The sequence below is a fragment of the Bubalus bubalis genome, chromosome 6 (assembly GCF_019923935.1).
Source record: "Bubalus bubalis isolate 160015118507 breed Murrah chromosome 6, NDDB_SH_1, whole genome shotgun sequence".
Classification (NCBI taxonomy): domain Eukaryota; kingdom Metazoa; phylum Chordata; class Mammalia; order Artiodactyla; family Bovidae; genus Bubalus; species Bubalus bubalis.
Window position 1 is genome coordinate 82,704,816 of NC_059162.1, and position 22,014 is coordinate 82,726,829.

A 22,014-nucleotide genomic window follows, 5' to 3' on the forward strand; every position below is an offset into this window, starting at 1 on the left:
CATTCTTTTACAAGTGGTTGACCAGTTTTCCCAGCACCACTTGTTAAAGAGATTGTCTTTAATCCATTGTATATTCTTGCTTCCTTTGTCAAAGATAAGGTGCCCATAGGTGCGTGGATTTATCTCTGGGCTTTCTATTTTGTTCCATTGATCTATATTTCTGTCTTTGTGCCAGTACCATACTGTCTTGATGACTGTGGCTTAGTGGTAGATTCTGAAGTCAGGCAGGTTGATTTCTCCAGTTCCATCTTTCTTTCTCAAGATTGCTTTGGCTATTCGAGGTTTTTTTGTATTTCCATACAAATTGTGAAATTATTTGTTCTAGCTCTGTGAAAAATACCGTTGGTAGCTTGATAGGGATTGCATTGAATCTATAGATTGCTTTGGGTAGTATACTCATTTTCACTATATTGATTCTTCCGATCCATGAACATGGTATATTTCTCCATCTATTAGTGTCGTCTTTGATTTCTTTCACCAGTGTTTTATAGTTTTCTATATATAGGTCTTTAGTTTCTTTAGGTAGATACATTCCTAAGTATTTTATTCTTTTCATTGCAATGGTGAAGGGAATTGTTTCCTTAATTTCTCTTTCTGTTTTCTCATTATTAGTGTATAGCTGTTTTCAAAAGTTTTTATGACCATAACTCATTTGGGTAATAATTGCTCTTTTTTTTCAACTTTCCTCATAGTAGGATCATTAAGGAGTTTGTAATGCAGTTTAACCTGAAGTAAGAGCTCCAGAGAACAAAAGGAGATATTTTGAGCAGGTTTTATAAGAATCCTATGATGTACTTATTGAGCAAATGAAATGAGGTTTGTGACATTCTTAGCAATAGGTACATGGTTAATGCTTAACAAATTGTGAAAGGCTAAATCTTATGCAAATTAAAATCATGAGTTTTTTCGTAACAGCATCTTCTCGTGTTAGGGATATATTAAGAAGCAGGTTTTCACACTGTGCTTTGCAGAACTGTAGGGTTCTGAAAAGGTTCTTAGTGTGTTTCCATGTAGGATGGGGTTGTGGTGCAGACATTGGAATAGGGGAAGGCAGGCTTAGTGGGTGAGACTCTGGGTCTCGCACCCCTGCTTGCCACCAGTTTTTTATTTTGCCATTGTTAAATGAATATAATGTCATTTTGGGGGAAAAAGGATCCATTGTTTGAAAAAAATCCCTCTGAAAGCAACTTCTAAACATACTGCCTTTCCTAAGTAACTTAAATCTCAATCATTTGAATTTATATTTCCAGTATTTTTACTTGATGTATCAGAATAATTTTGGTTACCAGAAATAGAAAACTTTTCTTCTTGCCTGTTTTATTAAAGGAAGGATAGTTATCATTTAATATTTGGAAGAAAGAGGCAAGGTTTTAGCACAGTATAACCAGCAGCTCAGTGATGTTATCAGGGTTATGTTTCTTTTATATCTTATTTCTGCTAGGAGCCTCAGCTTTATCCTGAGGCTAGTGTGCCTTTCATGACTATAAGATAGTTGCTCTGCCAATTCGGATTAAATTCTTACTTGTTCGTGTCCAGCAGAGCAGAGAGGGGAAAAAACCCCTCTTCGCAAGCAGGCAAAGCACATCTTTCTTTGGACTGGTCTGGCTCACTTGCCTGTCCTGCACTGTTAGACACCAGAGCAATGCCAGGTTCCCAGGTGAGTTAGATCACTTTAACTCACATGTGGTGCTTAGACAGGTTTTGGTTCATGGGTGGTTTGTTACAAAGCAGAAGATAAGGAGCTCATGCCTAAATAATAATCAGCTGTCACTAAAAAGTGTTTCGTTCATGTGATTTTTTTTGGTAGACCTTCTCAATTAAGGAAACAGTTGATTAACATTAATCTCTTCTCATCTTAGTAATGAAACAGCTTTTTGACTGGCTACTGTAAGTGGCAGGGCTAGTCTGATTGGATTGACTTCAGGAACTAGGGGAATAAAGTCAGCTTCTTCTGAGTCTCAGGGACATGAAGGTATACCTGAACATTTTTGCATTCCATTAGGGAGGAAGACAGGTGAAGGAGATGTTGTGTAGGTGTTCAGTGGTGTCTGATAAAGAATAGAGAATTCTGACAGTCAACCTTTTTTAAAATTTTATTTATTTTTTAATTGAAGGATAATTGCTTTACAGAATTTTGTTGTTTTCTGTCAAACCTCAACATGAATCAGCCATAGGTATACATATATCCCCTTTGAACCTCCTTCCCATCTCCCTCTCCATTGCACCCCTCTAGTTTAATACAGAGCCCCTGTTTGAGTTTCCTGAGCCATATAGCAAATTCCTGTTGGCTATCTCTTTTGCATATGGTAATGTAAGTTTCCATGTTACTCTCTCCATACATCTCACCCTCTCCTCCTCTCTCCCCATGTCCATAAGTCTATTCTCTACGTCTGCTCTGAGATGTTGTGTAGGTATTCAGTGGTGTCTGATAAAGAATAGAGAATTCTAACAGTCAACCATTTTTGTGATGAGGTTTCTTTCTCAAAGTCAAGGATCAGTTCTGTTAAAATAGATACATTTCTGTGGAACATGTAGGGCTCATGAAAGACTTCTTTAAAAAAAAAATTTGTATGCTGTATTCAGAGTTCTTTTTTTAAAATTTTATTTTCAATTGGAGGGTAATTGCTTTAAAACATTGTGTTAGTTTCTGCCATACATCAGCGTGAATGAACCATAGATATACATATGTCCCCTTCCTCTTGATCTCTTTACTGCCCTTTTGCCTCTTCAAGCTGGTCTTCAAGGTGGCTCTTTAGATACTTTCTGACCCTGTAAAGTCTGAAAGCAATAACTGTGTTCACCACTACTTTTTATTTGTTTACTGAGTTTTAAAAGGTAACTAGAATAGCTTTAAATGATAATATACAGGATTATAAGCTGTTACTGCTGTTTGTTCTCTCTTCTCACTCTTTGCTACACCCAGTCCATTAGCAAGTGCTTTAGGACCACCTCTAAAATATATTCCAAGTCCAGCTACTTCCCTTCTTCTTTACAGCTACTCCCCTAATCATGCTTCTGCTCTTCCCCCCCTAAAATCCCTTTTCTACACAGCAACCTAAGTGGTCTTTTAGAAATGAAAATTAAATTATATTACTTCCCTGGTTAAAACTCTTCAATATATTTAAAAGCACACACTTCTTACTTTAAAAATAGTTAAAAGTGTATGCTTTTAAAATAACATTTAAAATAAAATCCAGACTTAGTAATGAACCTCAAAACTCTGTATATGTAACTCTTGTCTACTTCCCTTCTTCTGCATATACTAAAATCTAGCCATCCTAGACTTGTTTCTGTTTCCCTTATGGGCCTACCCAGTCCCACCTTAGGGTCTTTGCACTTAGATTTTCCTCTGCCTGAAGCAATGCTGAAATTGCCCTGAGATTTCCAACCAGAGGCATTTCTTCCTTGTGATTCTTCAGGTCTCCAGTCAAACAGTATCTTCTCAATGAGACGTCATTGGGACACCCAATCTGAATTATAGCTGTGTTACCCTTGCCACAATTATTCTTAACCACATAAGCCTGTTTTATTTTCTACAAAGCATTTCCCTGAAATTTGCTCGTTTGTTCATTATCTGTCTCCTCCCATTAGAATATGAGCTCATGAGAGCAGCACTTTTCTTTCTTGTTCACTGCTGTATTCCCACTGCCTTAGAATTGTGTCTGGTACAGAGTGGACACTTGGTAAGTATATGTTAATACAGTGAATGAATGATTGACTATTTGAGACTCACATCTCATCTCTATATTTTACATTTTTTTCACATTTGCATAGATAAAAACAGCATACATTGTCTTAGATAGACCCTTAAGAGGAATGTTTTTATTCCTTTTGCTTGCTAAGTAATCATAAATAATTCCTTGAGTAGCAGTAATATGTTCTAATATTGACCAAAGATTTGCTTTCTAGAAATTTTCATTGTAGTTAGAAAGTTACAACTTTGAAAAAATATACTATGGTTAAATGCAAATTTTGTAGTACAGAACCTAGTTCTGAAGAAGATTAGCACCTTTGTTATAAGCATTTGTAACACTGAATTATTATTTTTGTGTCTATGTTTCTCTCTTGCTAAAGCAAGCTCTTTAAGAATAGGGACAAGGATAGGATAAGATAGGATGTCTTATCTCCAGCATCTAGCATAAGATCTGACAGGTCTTGGGCGTGCATGTGTCCTGTGCATTCGCGTGTTTGTGTTCATGTGTTTGTGTGTGTGTGTGTAAAGGCTGCGTGTGTCTAAGTATTGTAGACATATGAAAAGGCTTAATGAAGATGAGTGGATAGAGTTTAGATAGGTTGAAGTCTGGGGCCCGTAGCTGCTGAGAGATGCTAAATATTAATACCCAGGTTTGGGAATCATCACTGGTGATACAAGTTGAAAAAGAGAACATAAAAGGCAAATGACCAGAATCTGAAACTTGGGAAGAATGATAGAGAATATGAAGAGTGGTGGGAGCTATTTAGAGAAAATACTGAGAAGAAAATATAAAAAGTGACAAAGTGTCAAGTAGAGAGCTAGAAAATGAATTTGACATATGTCCATTAGATGGAGTTCTCAACAGTATTTAAAATTATACTTTCTGAATAAAAATCTGGGAGGAAGAAGAATCTCCAGCTAGATTTCATATATAGCTATGTAAAATGGTAGATAAGATCAAAAGCCCCAGAGAAAGAATACCTGGTTTTAAATCTGCTATGTGATTTTAAGGAGAAAAGCTAATATTTACTGAAGGATGTAGTGTGCAAAGCATTGTGGTAAGCATGTTACATAAATGATGTAATTTAATTCTCACGGCCACTTTATGAGGTAGGTTATTTTTACATAGGGAAACAGAGGTTCAATATCTTTGAAAATTTAGCTATTAAATGATGAAACTGTTACAGTACCACGTTGTAAGCATTCAAAAAACTTGTAGTTTGAGAGAAAGAGAGTAGATACTAGGAAGTAAATGGAAGAAAATGCTTGATACAGACTGTACATTCAGGAAATTTATTACTAGATAAATCATATAAGAGGAATACTATATACAAGCCAGAGTAAACTAGTTTCAAGTGAAGGTGTATTTGCAAGAACTTAGTGAAGGGGTTCATTAAAGCTATTGAAGAAAGGGGAGATGCACTGAGCATAAGGGGAAACTACTTTCTGAAAGAAGGTACACCTTTCTCTGATAAAAGGGAAGTTGATATGATAGCAATAAAGATGGAGAGGCATTGACAGATCTGGCCAGAGCATATGTAGATTGGCTTTTCTTTCCTGGAAGAAGAAAGTTAGAGGTAAGGTCTTCCGTTGAGATTGATGGTGAGAGGCTTACGGAGAAAGAATGAGATCTGAGGCACCTGCCAGGTACAGCATTAAGGGCAGTTGAAGTTGGAGACATTTTACATTAGAATGGTTTGCATCATCAAGCAGCTTCAGTCTAAGAAGAGAAGCCAAAAGAGTGTGGAGAGTGATCCTTGCTATTGTAGTAGCCCAGTTGAAACTTGGGCTTAGAAGTGTAGCAAGTAGTAAGGGCCCAAATGAGCATGGAGGGTCAGTTTAAAGAGATAGCAAAGACAACCCTTGTTGTGGACTGCATAATCCATAGATAGAGGATTTTTCCTCTTTGCAAAAGGAAATAAAAGTTTATTTTAGATAAATGTGAAAAGATTTCACTTGATGAAATAAAATTTACAGCTACTTAAAATTCTTTTGCTTTAAAATATAATTGTAACTGATCTAAAGTTATTAACATGAAGTGCATTAATTTCTAAGGAATTAATGAAAATATATTCAGATTTACTTCTAAGTGAATTTATATAGTATTTCCTTTTTCCTCCTTTCTTATTTTAATACAGTGAGACATTCACTAGTTTTATTTTATTTATTTTTTGAACATTTGTTAATTTTAAAATGAAAAATGTTTTATAGGAATACATGCAAATATGTGGCAAAGTTAAGAAGTTGAACAAATTGATTCAGTACCATGACTTACTATTTGCTCTAAAGATGTTAACTAATCTCTGTGACCTTACTGCAACTCCTTCTTCATCTTCTTTTTAAATAGACTGTTTGGATTGCATAAGAAAGTCATCAATATGGTACACAATTTATTATCCAGTCACGACTCAGATCCACGGTACTCTGACCCTCAGACAAAGGCTCGTGTGGCTATGTTGTATCTACCTCTGATTGGTATTATCATGGAAACTGTTCCTCAGCTATATGATTTTACAGGTACTTAGTATATTTAAGACAAACTCTAAAGGCAAATCTCAATGTTTAAAAGTATTAGAAAAATCTGCAAATGATCTTACTTTAGGAAAAGAAATATAAGAAAACTCACAATGATGTAGGTACACTGTAAATACTTAACAGATTTTGAAAAAAAACTTTTGACTTTGTGAGAAAATTCACTGCAAGGATTCTGTAAGTATTTCTTATGATGCATTAAAAAAAATGGTTTTACAGCATTTCTATACCTACCTATTGGGCTTCCCAGGTGACCCAGTGGTAAAGAATCTGCCTGCCAATTCAGGAGACCAGGAGACATGGGTTCAGTCCCTGGGTTGGAAGGATCCCTTGGAGGAGGAAATGGCAACCCACTCCAATATTCTTGCCTGGAAAATTCCATGGACAGAAGGGCCTGGCAGGTTACAATCCATGGTGTTGGGAAGAGTTGGATAGGACTGAGCATGCACGCACGTGTCTCCCTATTAGGAAAGAGAATTGTGTGTGTGTGTGAGTGTATACTGTTTATCTGGAAAAAAAAATATGAGAGAACTTGTCAGATATCTATCACTCTCAGTCTCAGTTTTATTCATATACATAAAATTGAAATTAATATTCACCTGAATAGTGAGAATGATATCACTAATAGCTGGTTAAATAAGTTTAAGTTATGTTGCTTTTTAAAAACTGTAACCCACAAAATTTTATTCTTGCTTTCCAATTTTAGAATTTATTTAAATTCCTTCATTTCTCTTAAAGAAAATAGTGTAGGTTGCATTTGAACTAGCAGTTAGCCTGATAAAGTACTTCCAGTTCAATTAAAAAAATTTTACTGGTATCTAATATGTACATCAGTAGGTGCTGCTGATACAAAGATAACCAACTCCTTGCCTTTGATAGACTTATAATTGAGTAGTTTTCCTAGTATTTGATCATTAAAGTGGGTTTCCTTATCTGAAGGCAGAAATTTATATTATTGTTACTATATATCTTTTACTAGCAAGTGCTGCAGTCCATGGGGTTGCAAAGAGTCAAACATGACTGAGCGACTGAACTGAACTGATTGTTCCTTACAAAACTCTGAATAGTACTATAGGAATGAGTTAGTGTTTAAAATATTTAAACTATTATTTAAAAGAGGTAAAATATGATAATATGCAGTATATGTTAATAGGTTTTCCTTTGAAGAGTAAAGGAGAATAGAAAGGGAATTGCATGCCCAACAGCTGTTACTTAAAGAGAAGTTTATTTATTTATGGGTTATTTTTTCCAGAAACTCACAATCAACGAGGAAGACCAATCTGTATAGCTACTGATGATTATGAGAGTGAGAGTGGAAGCATGATAAGCCAGACAGTTGCCATGGCAATTGCAGGAACATCAGTTCCTCAACTAACAAGGCCCGGCAGTTTCCTCCTCACGTCAACGGTAAAAACAACCCTCCTACAGAAGTTTTATCTGGAAAGACAGATATTTACAAGGATATACTCTTCAATAACAGATTATTATATTAACTGATGCAAAAGTACTCTGAGTTTTATTTTGTGAAGATATTTTTTTTTTCTGAAAATATTTTCTATATTATACTAAGTTGTTTGAAAAACTCTTAATTACCTCAATCTTTTTGGTATAAAAACTATTTTATCATTAAGAATTTTGAAAGTTGCCTCATTTTCAATTTATAGCCTCTATTCTTCATTTTTAAAATCTATTTTATTCTTTATCAGTCCTAAGAGATTTTTTTAGCTGTTGAGAATATTTATTTTTAATCTGTGAAGGTTCATATTTTTTCATATTTAAATAAATTGATAATCATTTTGCTCTGTAATTTTCCCCTCTTAAAGAGGGAAGAACATGGTGGCAGGGAGGAGACAAATTGCTAGTAGAGCAAGATCAACTTCTAGAAGTTTTAAATGACTTTCTTTCAAAAAGCTGCAGTCATATTTATGGAAGCTGGCCTCCTTGACAACTTCTAAAAAGGTTTTATTGAGAGAATTTACATATCAAAAGATTCATCCATTTTAAGTGTGTAATGTCATGGTTTTTAGTATCTGTACAGAGTTAGGCATCTATCACCACAATCTGATTTTAGAACATTTCCATCATTCCAAAAAGAACCCTTAGGCCCATTAGCCTTCGCTCTCTGTTGCCCCACAGCCATAGTCCCAGGCAGCAACTAACTTTCTTTCTGCCTGCAGAGATTTGCCTATTTTGGACATTTCATCTAGATGGAATTATGCACTGTGATCTTTATGGCTGGCTTTTTTCACTAAGCAGTAATGTTTTTGGGTTCATTCATGATGTGGCATGTATCAGTACTTTTTAATTGCCAAATAATATTCCTTTATATTGATAGACCAGCTTTTTTTAATCCGTTTATCATTTGATGAATAGTTGACTCATTTCCAGTTTTGGCTGTTAGGAATAATGCTGCTAGGTACACTTGTGTCCATGTCTTTGTGTCCACACATGTTTTCATTTCTCTTAGGTAGATACCTCGGAATGCATGTGCTGGATCATGTGTATTAATATCTTTAATATTTTTAGAAAACTTTTAAACTCTTTCAGAGTAGCTGTTCCATTTTAAATTCTCACCAGCAATTAATAAAGATTCCTGTTTCTCTAAATCCTCACCAACACTTTTTATTATCTCTTTTTTTATTATATATTCTTCACACCTTAGTATGTATGATGTGGTGTCTCATTGTGGTTTTACTTTGTGTTTACCTAATGTCTACTGATATTGAGAGTTATCATTTCATTTGTGTATAATACACATCTTTTCATGTATCTTACATAGAGAAACATCCATTCAAATCCTTTAATGTTTTAAGATTGTGTTATTCATCTTCTTGTTGAGTTGTTATTGAAAGAGTTTTTGTATATTCTGGACATAAATTCTTTATCAGATATGTGATTTTCAGATATTTTCTTCTGTGGATTATCTTTTCATTTTCTTGATAGTGTCACTTGAATTGGCAAAAGTTTTAATTTTGATGAATTCCAATTTATCAGTTTTTTCTTTTACTTGCATTTGCTATTGTATATATGTATATAAAGTGCATGTACAGTTAAAATATAATAGGAAAAACAGCAGCGTACCTGCCACTCAGCTTCAGAAGTAGAACTTTTCCGTTTTCTTGAAAGTTCCCAGTTTGCCCTCAGTTCAATCCCTTTCTCCCCTCAAAATGACCACTATTCTCAATTTTATTGGCCTTGCTTTTTGTTTTTTAAAACCTCTCTTACGTGAAATATACTGTACATGAAACATAAATGTAGATGTTTACAAAAGATTTTAAAGTAATACTTTTGTAACCATCATTCAGGACAAAATATAGAACACTGACTCTTCATTTTCTGTTGGATTGTCTGCCTTTGTTTATAATTTATAGTAGTTCATATCAGGATTAAGTCCATTGCCAATTATAAGTGGTTCAAAGGTTTCTTTCTTTTTGTAACTTGCTTTTTCCACACACTTAATTGTGAATTTGGTGAATAGAGTGTCTTATTTTAAAATAAGATTGTATTGAATCTATGGATCAGTTTTTGGAAAAATTAATATTTTTACATCAGTAAATCCCCAAATCCTTGAATATGTTAGATCTCCCCACTATTTGGACCTTCTTTGATGTGTTTATATACATAAACTTTTATAGCTTTTTACCAAAGAGGCCCAGAACATCTTTTGTAGGTGTATTGTTGGTCCTTGATATTTTAAAAGTATTTTAGTAATATTATAAAGTTATGCAGTATGATAATATATAATACACATATAAGTATATATATATCATGTTCTCATAGTCTCATAAATGTCATCTTTTTCATAAATTGTTTTCTAATTGCTGATTATCTTTTTTTTTTTTTTGGCCATGCCCCATGGCTTGTGTGGTCTCAGTTCTCTGATCAGAAATTGAATCTGGGCCATGGCAGTGAGAGCACCAAATCCTAACCACTAAACTATCAGAGAACTCCCTAATTGTTGATTGCTTTTGTGTGGACATAGAATTGATTTTGAACAATAATGTTTATTTCCAGAAGAATTGCTAAATTAATAACATAGGTGTAGTTTTTTTTCCCTATGTATACAATCATATCATCTGTGAATAATGGCCGTTCATTTCTTCCTTTCACAGTTTTTTCATAGCTTGTTTATGAGCTAGAATCTTGAGTACAGTGTTAAGTAGAAGTAATGATAGTTGGCATCATAAAAGGGGAAGATTGCAACATTTCATTCTTAAATATAGGTGCTAAAGGTTTTGGTTTTGGGGGTTGGTTTTTTTTTATACCCTCTATTATATTATGGAAGTCCCCTTCTTGTTCTTAGTTTGCTAAGAGTTTTACTTTTGTAATTATGAATAGTTGTTGAGTTTTATCATGCTTTTTTGCACCATTGAGACTGTCATGTTATTTTGCTTTTTTATCGTTTATTTTTAAATCTTTCAATTGATTTTCTAGTGTTAAACCTACCTTGAATTCCTGAATTAAACTTAACTTTTTTGTGATTGTGTATTAATGGATTTGATTTGCTGTATTTTAAGATTGTGTATCTGTGTTAGTAAGATCATAATGTTCTATTCAGATTTTGGAATCAGGTAGTTTAGCTGATGAAAATGAGCTAGGGGATTTCCCATTTTATCTGTTCCCTGCAAATACTTGTTTAAAATTGAAATTATTTCTTCCTAGAATATTTGGAGAACTTGTGAGTGAAGCCATCTGTACCTGCAGTAATCTTTTTTGAAAGTGTTAAAATTATCTATATATTTAATGATTGTAGGACTGTTCAAGTTTTCTATTTCTTTTTACACTGGTTTTTGTAAATTTTATTCTAGTAGAAATTTACTCAAATTTCTTGGCATACAAAATTGTTTCAAATATCTTCCATGATTTTTAAAAAGTCTATAACATTTATAGTAGATGTAAACATTTTCATTTCTGTGACTGGCTTTTCATATCTTTTGTCTTAAGTCAGTCTCAATAGAAATTTGTATATTCCTTTAGCTTGTATAAAGAACACATTTGGGGTCAATGCTGAGCCCCACTTTTGAATGTTTATTATTTACTTTTACTTTCTTTTGGTTTATACTGATGTTCTTTTTTCTAACTTCTTTAGATAGATGCTTATTTACTTGCTAATTTTCACCCTTCCTTCTTTGATACTTATTTTAATTGTAAAAATTTTCCATTAGTTATTCTTCTAACTACATACTACGATTTATAGCTAACATTTTCTTTATTTAATTCATGTAGTTGTATTTTGTCTTATATTTTTAAAATCTGGTCTGTTCATTTTTGTCTTTAACTAGAATTTTTAAACTTATTTACATTTATGTAAAATCATGGCATCTGGTCCCATCACTTCATGGGAAATAGATGGGGAAACAGTGGAAACAGTGTCAGACTTGATCTTTTTGGGCTCCAAAATCACTGCAGATGGTGACTGCAGCCATGAAATTAAAAGATGCTTACTCCTTGGAAGAAAAGTTATGACCAACCTAGATAGCATATTGAAAAGCAGAGACATAACTTTGCCAACAGAGGTCTGTTTAGTCAAGGATATGGTTTTTCCAGTGATCGTGTATGGATGTGAGAGTCGGACTGTGAAGAAAGCTGAGAGCTAAAGAATTGATGCTTTTGAACTGTGGTGTTGGAGAAGACTCTTGAGAGTCCCTTGGACTGCAAGGAGATCCAACCAGTCAATTCCTAAAGGAGATCAGTCCTGGGTGTTCTTTGGAGGGAATGATGCTGAAGCTGAAACTCCAGTACTTTGGCCACCTCATGCGAAGAGTTGACTCACTGGAAAAGACTCTGATGCTGGGAGGGATTGGGGGCAGGAGGAAAAGGGGACGACAGAGGATGAGATGGCTGGATGGCATCACCAACTCAATGGACGTGAGTTTGAGTGAACTCCTGGAGATGGTGATGGACAGGGAGGCCTGGTGTCTTTTTTTAAATTTTCTTATTTTTTATTAAAGGGTAATTGCTTTATAGAATTTTGCTGTTTTCTGTCAAACCTCAACATGAATCAGCCATAGGTATACATATAACCCCTCCCTTTTGATTGTCTTCTTTAGATATCATAGTTTTTAATATAGGACCTACTTTTTAATAATAGAACCTTTTAGTTTTTCCCTTCATGTTTCCTGTTAACTTTTATTTACAGTCTTCTGTAAGCCCTGTAAATAATTTTCTGTCGCTAGGAAAGGTTAAGTTTCAGAACCTTAAGTATAAGGTTATGTATGAGTTACATAAATATTGCCTAAATCAAATGGCTCTTTCAAAATACTTGATTTTAAAGTAATTACTTTCGCATTGCTTTTAGAAGAAAACAACTGACAACTGAAAAAAAGAAGTAGTCTTTGATCATTCTGTCTCATTTTACTGCTTCTATTTTCAGAGTGGCAGGCAACACACTACCTTTTCAGCAGAATCAAGTCGGAGTCTTTTGATCTGTCTGCTTTGGGTTCTCAAGAATGCAGATGAGACAGTTCTACAAAAGTGGTTTACAGATCTCTCAGTCCTGCAGCTAAACCGGCTATTAGATCTGCTTTATCTTTGTGTATCTTGCTTTGAGTACAAAGTAAGTGATCATTGTGCCATTGCAAAGAAGAGCAAGAGGGAACATAATGTGGAAAAGAAGAGAATTTCCTTACTGTGTCTTCTTTTCTAATGTTTAAATTTTAGGGAAAGAAAGTATTTGAAAGAATGAATAGTTTGACCTTTAAGAAATCAAAAGACATGAGAGCAAAGCTTGAGGAAGCTATTCTTGGAAGCATAGGTGCTAGGCAAGAAATGGTGCGCCGAAGCCGAGGACAGCTTGGTACGTACACAATGTCTTCTCCTTCTGGTGAGAATTTTTTCAGTTTCCTTGAACACTATTACAGTGATCATTTTTGCAAGTCTTCATTGACAATTCTGCACTTTTAAAACAGTGTTTTAATGTAGCTGTGAATTAACTTGAATAGCCATGTCTTTGCAAGTTAGAATTCCTATTTAGAGTGAACATACTTCCAGTTTGCTCTGGATAATCTCAGTTTGTTCTTCTAACCTTTGTGTGATTATTAATAGTTTCCCTTATTTTAAAAAAATAAGTGTTTTTAAGAGCAGTTTTAGCTTCATAGAAAAATTGAGCTGAAAATACAGATATTTCCTATTTATCCTCTGTCTTCACACATGCATGACACCCCTCATTATCAGCTTTTCATATAGGAGTTGCCATCGCTTATCACAATTGATCAACCTACACGGATACCTTATTATCATACAGAATCTATAGCTTACATTGTGGTTCTGTCTTGGCTGTACATCCTTTGTAACACGACTTTGTACTCTTAAAAGTTTCCTACTTCTGCAGTGAATTAATGTATCCCATAGATAAGGCAAAGATATTGCCTATCTCAAGTGTCAGGAAGAGAAAATAATTTAGTTGCATCTGAAGTCTGTTTCTAATCCCTGGTCTGCTACCCATTAGCCATATAATCTTGGCCAAGCACTGAATCTTCCCACTTTCCCTTTCCTCATCCACTTGTGGTGGTTTGAGATTTTAAAAGGTAGTGTAACTAATTGGTCTTATCATCTTTGTGGTGACTCTGTGTGTGTGTGTAAACATTTCGTAAATTGTGAAGTGGTATTATTGCTGAAAACACCTTAAGGTCAAGGACATGGCTTAGTCATCTGTGTACATGACATATGCTAACAGCTCAATATATGTTGTTGACTTAAAATGTGATTGTATGTTTACATGAATATTTTATATGTGTTGTTTTTTGATTGGCCATTTAACTTAATGATCTTTTATTTAGGTAAACTTAAGTATCTTTTATATGCTATGTGTGTTTGGAATTTAATAATGAATAAGACAGTCTTTGCCTTTGAAATTAATAGTGTTGTTTTTTCACTTTAGTTGTATAGAGTTTCAGTTCAGTTCCATTCCTCAGTCGTGTCTGACTCTTTGTGACCCCATGGACTGCAGCACGCCTGGCTTATATCATGTACCTATTGATTTTCTTTTAACTCATTTAATGTGGACAACAACTCTATAAAGTATGAAAATTAGCTTTCTAGGTCATTTAATTATATCAAACCTAACAAATAATTATCCTCATCTTTAAAATAAAATAAAACTCTCAGAGGTAAATAACTTGCCTAAGGTCATAAACTAAGTGACAGAACCAGGATCTTTTGACTTATAATTTAGTGTTCTTTATATTATACCAAAGCTCTTTCTAGGACTTACTGTTGAAAGGAATGGAACTTTTAACAGTATGTTTGTTACATTTTTAAACGTGTAGTCTTTGGACAGCTACCACTGTTTAAATGTAGGAAATGAAGTTCTGTATGTGGAAGCTAAAAAAAGTAAAACCACAAGTAAACCCCACTTTCCCCAAACTCATAGGTATGGGGAACAGTTAGGTGCAGGGTAGGGGTGGACAAAGTGAGTGAAGGGAGTCAAAAGGTACAAACTCACAGTTTTAAAATTCTTTAAGTACTAGAGATGTAACTCATAGCATGTTAACAAATGTATACTTGAAAGTTGCAAAGCGAGTCCATCATAAGAGTTCTTATCATAAGAGAAAAACATTTGAAGCTACTCATGGTCATGGATGTTAACTAGACTTGTTGTGATGATCATTTTGTAATATATGCATGTATTGCATCATTATTTGATACACTGGAAACCAATATAATATTGTATGTCAATTGTGTCTCACTTTAAAAAAATAATTGAAGTTCTCATCTTCTTAAAATGATTCTGTTTGCAATTCTTATTTATATTTGGACACTTAATAAGCTAGATTACCTAATGATAGATGTTCTTAACTAAGGAGATGAGAGAAAGTTTCCTGAAAAAAAAAATAAAGTTAATGATAATAATGAAGATAGATCACAGATACTTATTTTGTTAACTGTCTTAAGATAGACAAATCTTTTTGCTTTCTTTCACAAAATTCCTTAAAGACAGAGGTTTCAAAATTGAAGAAGTAAAGAGGGACAGAAAGAGAAGGAAAAGGAAGGAAAGCAGAAGGAATATCCGGACTAATCCTTTATTGTGTGTCAAATTATATTTGTTTTTCAGTATTTTTAAAATTTCTGTTTGAACTCTGCAGTTTTACTTTCATTTTACTTTCCATCCTCCCAGCCAAAGTCTCTTGTTTTTCAAAGAGGAGTAGTAGTCTTCTAGTTGAAAGCTTGAAGTCATGACTTGATTCCGTTGCTTAAATATATGTATTTCTCCACAATTCTCAATGACTTCTCCACTTGTGCTAGATTAGTCTGAACCACTTCTGTTGCTGCTGCCCCTTAAAGGAGCCCATACCATTCACTCTGCCTTCTGTTTCTCTTGGGGGAGATCCCCTCTGTTCTCCTCTCCTTCCTTCTGTGGACCAAAAGAAATAATTACTTTCAGAACCTTCCTTAATTTGTAGCTTTTATTCTTGTGGTCATAAGTGCTGTGGAGAGAAATAAAGTAAATTAAGAGGAAAAGAAGTGGTGGAAAGTTGAGGAAGGCCTTTCAGCAGGGGTGATGAATAACTGGTCAGTGAAAATTTATGTGAAAAACAATTAGGTAAAAGGAGCAATCACTATTATGTACATCCTAAATCAAGGGCATAGGTATTGAAACTATACACACACACACACACGATAATGGTAGTATAAACAAAGGTGGAGAAAATAAAATCATATCATGCATAGTCTTATAAACCATAAGATTTTCAGAAAGTCAGAATTTAAAAGTTTGCTTATTTAAAAAAGTGCTTGGGTTTTTTATATTACATTTAGCAAATATATCCTGTAACTGTTGTGAAAATTTTTAATAAAAAGCACCATTGTCAGGTTTTTCCACTTGTACGGAGGATAAAATGGCTGTGTTAATAAAATTATTAACATTATGTAGTATTTCTTTTTTAAAATTTTATTTATTTATTTATGGCTGTTCTGGGCACTTCGATGCCACATGGGCTTTTGTCTAGTTGTGGTGAGCAGGGGATACTCTCCAGTTGCGGTTTGTGAGCGTCTCATTTCACTGGCTTTGCTTGCTGTGGAGTGCGGGCTCTGGGGCGAGTAGCCCTCAGTAGTGGCAGCACGTGGGCTCAGTAGCTGCAGCTCCTGGGCTCTAGGGCGCAGGCTCAGTAGTTGTGGCGGGCTCAGTTGCTCTGCAGCATGTGGGATCTTCCTTGATCAGGAACCAAACCCATGTATAGGTGGATTCTTTACCACTGAGCCAGCAGGGAAGCCCTGTAGTGTTTCTTATATGGTTGCAAATATACATGAATGCGGTCTAACTGAAATAACATTTTTAAAGAAAGTTTTGAAATTTGTTTGACAGAAAGAAGCCCATCTGGAAGTGCCTTTGGAAGTCAAGAAAATCTGAGGTGGAGAAAGGATATGACTCACTGGCGTCAAAACACTGAGAAGCTTGACAAGTAATAAACCTTCTATTTTATCTTTTTGATGGGCTTGTTGAATTTCAAGTGCAAGAGGAAAATGATTACTTTTAGTGTTATTTTATATAATTAGGCATTCAAATTTTAGAAGTCAGAACAGTTATATTTAATTTTTCCATTTTGGATTAAATACAATTTTGGGGAAGAATTTTTCATATGGTATAGTAAAGCTAAAGGTTACGTATTTCAATGTCACCTTATTTTCCCTAACAATCCCCCCTGGAAAATGGGTTGAGCAACTGTTTTTGAAATGTCACTATTTTAGGTGTCACACTGAAACTAAATATTTCAAGGATTATAAAAAATTAGAAAATCTTTGCTCTCTTAGAGCTTAAAATATAGTTAAAGACAAAACACTACAAGTCTTCTGTTTCTAGTATGGAGACAAACTAGGTACACTAGCTGGCCACTCTATTGCCAGAAACAACCTAAAATGCACTTTCGTGAGTCCAGGATTCTACAGGACTGCATCTTCATAAGGGGAACTGGAAATAAACCCTTCTCACTGCTCAGGTAACCACAGGTAAAATTGCTTGGCTTGAAAATTGCTTGGCATTGTGTCAGGGGGCTGCAATCTTTTCCTGATAATTTCTAATTTCAAATTGGCCCTCAGGTAACTTGATAGGCCCCTAAAACTTTGAGAATATAGAGACCAACTCATTTGGGTTTGCCTAGTACTCTTAATTTTAGCAGTGAATGTCCCAGGGACCCCCCACCCCAGTCCTGTCCTAAATTGGTCACCCTGAGAACCATCTTCCGTCCAAACTTTAGATGATTCTCACAGAGAAGGTTTCAGAAATATTAGCTCTCCTACATGCTCAGTAGCTCAGTCATGTCTGACTCTTTACAACCCTGTGGACTGCATCCTGTGAGGCTCCTCTGTCCATGGGGTTTCCTAGGCAAGTAGGAATTCCCTAGGCAAGAATACAAGATTGCTGTTTCCTTCTCCAGGGGATCTTCCTGACCCAGGGATCGAACTCACATCTCCTGCTTGGCAGGCAGATTCTTTACCAGGGAAACCAGCTCTCCCACAGTAAAATCATAAAACACAGGAAGCAAGACCCTATGGGAGCCAGCAGAGACAGAAGCAGCAGGATCAGTACCACATAGATAAGTTGAGGATTGTCAGAAACTGTCTTAGTCTCTTCAGTCTGCTATGACAAAATAACATGCCCTGGGTCACTTTTAAATAACAGAAATTTATTTCTTACAGTTCTGAAGGCTGGGGAGTTCAAGATCATTGCACCAACAGATTGAGTATCTGATGAAGGCCCTTTTCTGGGTTTATAGGCTTCTTGCTGTGTTCCCTTATGGTTTAAGGACAAGGAAATTCCTAGGGGCTTTTTTTATAGAGGCATTAATCTCATTCATGAGGGCTCTGCCTTGAGTTTCCAATCACCTTCCAAAAGCTGCACCTCCTAACACCATTACCTTAGGCATTAGATTTTCATTGTATGAATTTGGCAGGAAAGACACATACTTGGACCAGAGCAGATGCTGTATATAACTGTGTTAAAATTTTTTAAAGTTTGAATGTCTGCATTTCTGTCTTTTTGTCCAAGTCCATTTCTTTAATTATTTTTCCATATGCATTGTGTTTTTTAAAAATCACAAAGCACTGAAATACTATGTTGTTAGTATATTGCTTTACTTCTGCACTTGTGTTATGTGTTCTCTTTGCTTATCTTACTTTGTTTTAAGGAAGCCATTTTCTTTTTCTTTTTGGTATTTTCCTGATTCTTTTGGTTTAAACATCTTGTTTTTCATGTGTCTTCACAAAATCTCACTGGAATTTTAAGTTTGAACATTATACTTCTTTTCCAGTTTAATTCTAATGTTGTATTTTCTCCTTAAATTTATAAAATGTAAATTCATAAACTGTTCTCTTTAGTGGTAGTAATAAAGATTCAGACTTTAATTAATAGCTAACTTTGAAAAGTTAGTATTTAATATGTCCTTGTATTTTTGCTTTGATTTATATATATATTTTTTGGTCTATTTGGATGTAGTTTCCATATATGCATTGTGATTGAAATGTCAACTTTACTCATAAATCGCATATAGTCATTAAATTTTAATTAAGTAATACTTTTGTAAATATTAGTATTCAAGTAAACCACTTTATTACATCAAGTTTTATTTCTAATGAGTAATTCCATCCAGAATCTCACTGAAGAGTTACTCATTTTCCGTATTAAAACTTTTGTATCAGAAATTTGGGAAAATTAGACAAAACTTTATTTTTAAGAAAGTTCTTTTATCCTAAATAAATATGTTGAAAATCCTTGAAATGGAAACATGAATACTAAACATTTTGGGTACTGCTTTACATGGAAGCAGCCCTGAATACAAGCCTATATAGCACCATCTAGTGTCTGTGCCGCTTAGAACAAAACAATGTTTTCCTGTGTTTGCTGTAACTCGCTCTGAAAGCTAAGTATTTATGCCTTTAGTGGCACTGTAGTACTGTAATGGGGTGAGAAAGTCTGAATTGGCATGTTTGACAAATGTAGATTAAAACAAAACATTTTTAAACCTGCAGAATATTTTTCCTTATTCACTTAATAACTTTGCACTCGGGCAACTATTGGAAAAACTCTCTCCCTGAAAAAGAAAAATGATTCCAAGGTTTTGTTTTTTTTTAAATTTCTGTGCATCTTTAAGTATTTTGCGAATTTCAGATCTATTGGATTTTCTAAAAGATGAAATATAATTTTTTCTAATCTTTTGTTTTAGGTCAAGAGCAGAGATTGAACACGAAGCACTGATTGATGGCAATCTGGCTACTGAAGCAAATCTAATCATTTTGGATACATTAGAGATTGTTGTTCAGGTAAAAACACTAATTAGAGGAATTTAAACTATTATAGATTTGGTAAATTAGGGTTGGGGAAAAGTATTTATTGAACCATATAATTATATTTGCATATCAGTAGATCCTAAAAGTTATGTTCTTGCTCCTCTTTTTTTCTCATTTAAATTCTAGATTCCCTTTTTCTTATCAAAATCCCTTGCAGCTTCTTTTCCTTAAGGAGCTTCTAGATCTTACATTATCTTTTTCCTATTAAAATTTTTATTTGTTAATTTTTACATATTCTATCTCTAACCAGATTACAGTTAACATCTCTACTTTAAAATTGCAGACAGTTTCTGTAACAGAATCCAAAGAGAGCATTCTTGGTGGGGTGCTAAAAGTGCTGCTACACAGCATGGCCTGTAATCAAAGTGCAGTTTATCTACAACACTGTTTTGCTACCCAGAGAGCCCTGGTTTCAAAGGTGGGTTATTTTTGTGCCTGCTGTCTTGTCAGACTTTTCTTTACTAACATTGTCTATGATCACTTGATACATTCATTGATTAGATCTTAAATATATTTATAGTAAAATTTTAGTGATAACCTAAGACTTGATTCTTCTTCGCCTTTCCTCTACTGTTTATTTCTTTCTTATTTGGACTACCTTTAACCTGTTTTCTGGATTGAAAAAAAAAAAAAGAGTGGTTCTGATGTGGAGAAGGGCCTGAAATTAATAGCCTGTTTTAAATATTGGGTTTTTTGTGTTTTCATCTTATCTATTTCTTATTGATGTGAATTATCAAGGATTAGTGTGTCAGTTGTTCAGTCCATTGAAATTAGCTTATCCTAGGTAAATGGAAAGAAAAGTACTTGTTTTGTTTAACTACTTCAAATATTTATTTCCTATGTTTGTTTTCCTCTGAAAATCTATATTCTTAATCTTAAAGGTATCTATTTCATCTTAGTCATCTTATAAGATGAAACTTAGCCAGTGAAGATAACATACACCATTTTGTAATTAGTAAGAACATTTCACGCTGTGCAGCAAGAAACTAACTTAATATTGTAAAGCAACTATATTTCAATAAAAATTAATAAAAAATTTTATCATAGACTTATTGTGTTTTACTATAGTACGTGTTTTATTCACATTATCTAATCTAAGGTAGTCATACAGTCCCACATAGGTAGTATTATTAGGCCCATTTTATGGAAGAGAAAACCTGTCCAAGGTCACAGTACTAACATAGTCCATATTCAAACTCAGTCTGTCTAGTTCTCTGGTCCATTTTATTAACCAGCAGCAAATATTCTCTCTTAAACATGCTTTCAATTCCTGGGCTAAACTAACAAATCTCTTCATCAGGTTATATTAACATATATGTGAAGCTCCTGCTACATAAATTCAGTGGTGGTATTGTTTCTTTACAGTTCCCTGAGCTCTTGTTTGAAGAAGAAACAGAGCAGTGTGCTGACCTCTGCCTCCGGCTTCTACGGCACTGTAGCAGCAGCATCAGTACCATACGCTCACATGCTAGTGCCTCCCTTTACCTGCTTATGAGACAGAACTTTGAGATTGGGAATGTAAGTGTTTCATTTTAGGATTGGATCTTTGGATTCATAATGAACTATAACTTCTGTAGGTATCTAATAAGTGGGTTTGGGGAGATCATAGCATTTTGAGTCTAATCTTAAGACTATTTCTTTTTCTCATTCTGGGGATAACATAAATATCCAAATCTCCAGTTTTATTTTGTATACTAAGAATAACATATAATAGTACAGATTTAAACTACAAGTGTATGTTGAGCGACTATAAATTGTAATTATTATCATTAAGTGAAGTGAAAGTAATAAGAAGAAAAATTAAGTTTAAACATCTTTGCTCCGTATTTCATGATTATATGCCAGTCTTAGAAGAATTCCATGTCTTCATTTTTGGTTTTTTATTTGATTATAGATTTATGTGTTGTATTTTTCCTAGCTTTTTGAGTCCACTGTTTAGTTCATTTATTCTTACTCATGTAATTATTTAAGGTCTAGAATATTGCATTGTGCTCTTTTGATGTCTCATTGGTTCTAATACCTAGTATTTTTAGTATTCTTGGTTTCTATTCAATACATATTTTGTAATTTCAGTTTGTATTTTCATTTTAACCAGAAGTTTTAAAGTTTTGATGATGATGTTGTTCAGTTGCTCAGTAATGTCCTACTCTTTGTGACCCCATGGACCAGGCTTCCCTGTCCTTCACCATCTCCCGGAGCTTGCTCAAACTGATGTTCATTGAGTCGATGATGCCATCAAACCACCTCTTCCTCTGTCATCCCGTTCTCCTCCTGCCTTCAATTTTTCCCACCATCAGGGTCTTTTCTAATGAGTCAGCTTTTCAAATCAGGTGGCCAGAGTATTGGAGCTTCAGCTTCAGCATCAGTCCTTCCAATGAATATTCAGGATTGATTTCCTTTGGGATTTACTGGTTTGATCTCCTTACAGAGTTTAAAAGTTTTGATGATAATTTTTGTTTTTTGTTTGTTTTCTGGCTATCCTGTGGCTTGCAGGATCTTAGTTCCTA

The 22,014-nt window shown here is 34.4% G+C and overlaps 1 protein-coding gene across 5 annotated transcripts in view; it reads left to right on the forward strand.

Annotated features, from left to right (window-relative positions):
• Positions 1 to 22,014, forward strand: part of DOCK7 (dedicator of cytokinesis 7) — a 189,127-nt gene that overhangs the window by 129,842 nt on the left and 37,271 nt on the right. For all 5 annotated transcript variants that reach the window (XM_006055930.4, XM_006055931.4, XM_006055932.4 and 2 more), the window contains 8 exons: positions 6,042 to 6,211; positions 7,479 to 7,633; positions 12,600 to 12,782; positions 12,887 to 13,022; positions 16,530 to 16,626; positions 19,384 to 19,480; positions 19,791 to 19,925; positions 20,873 to 21,025. In XM_006055930.4, coding sequence (XP_006055992.2) covers positions 6,042 to 6,211; positions 7,479 to 7,633; positions 12,600 to 12,782; positions 12,887 to 13,022; positions 16,530 to 16,626; positions 19,384 to 19,480; positions 19,791 to 19,925; positions 20,873 to 21,025 — 1,126 coding nt within the window. The remainder of the gene's footprint in view (positions 1 to 6,041; positions 6,212 to 7,478; positions 7,634 to 12,599; positions 12,783 to 12,886; positions 13,023 to 16,529; positions 16,627 to 19,383; positions 19,481 to 19,790; positions 19,926 to 20,872; positions 21,026 to 22,014) is intronic.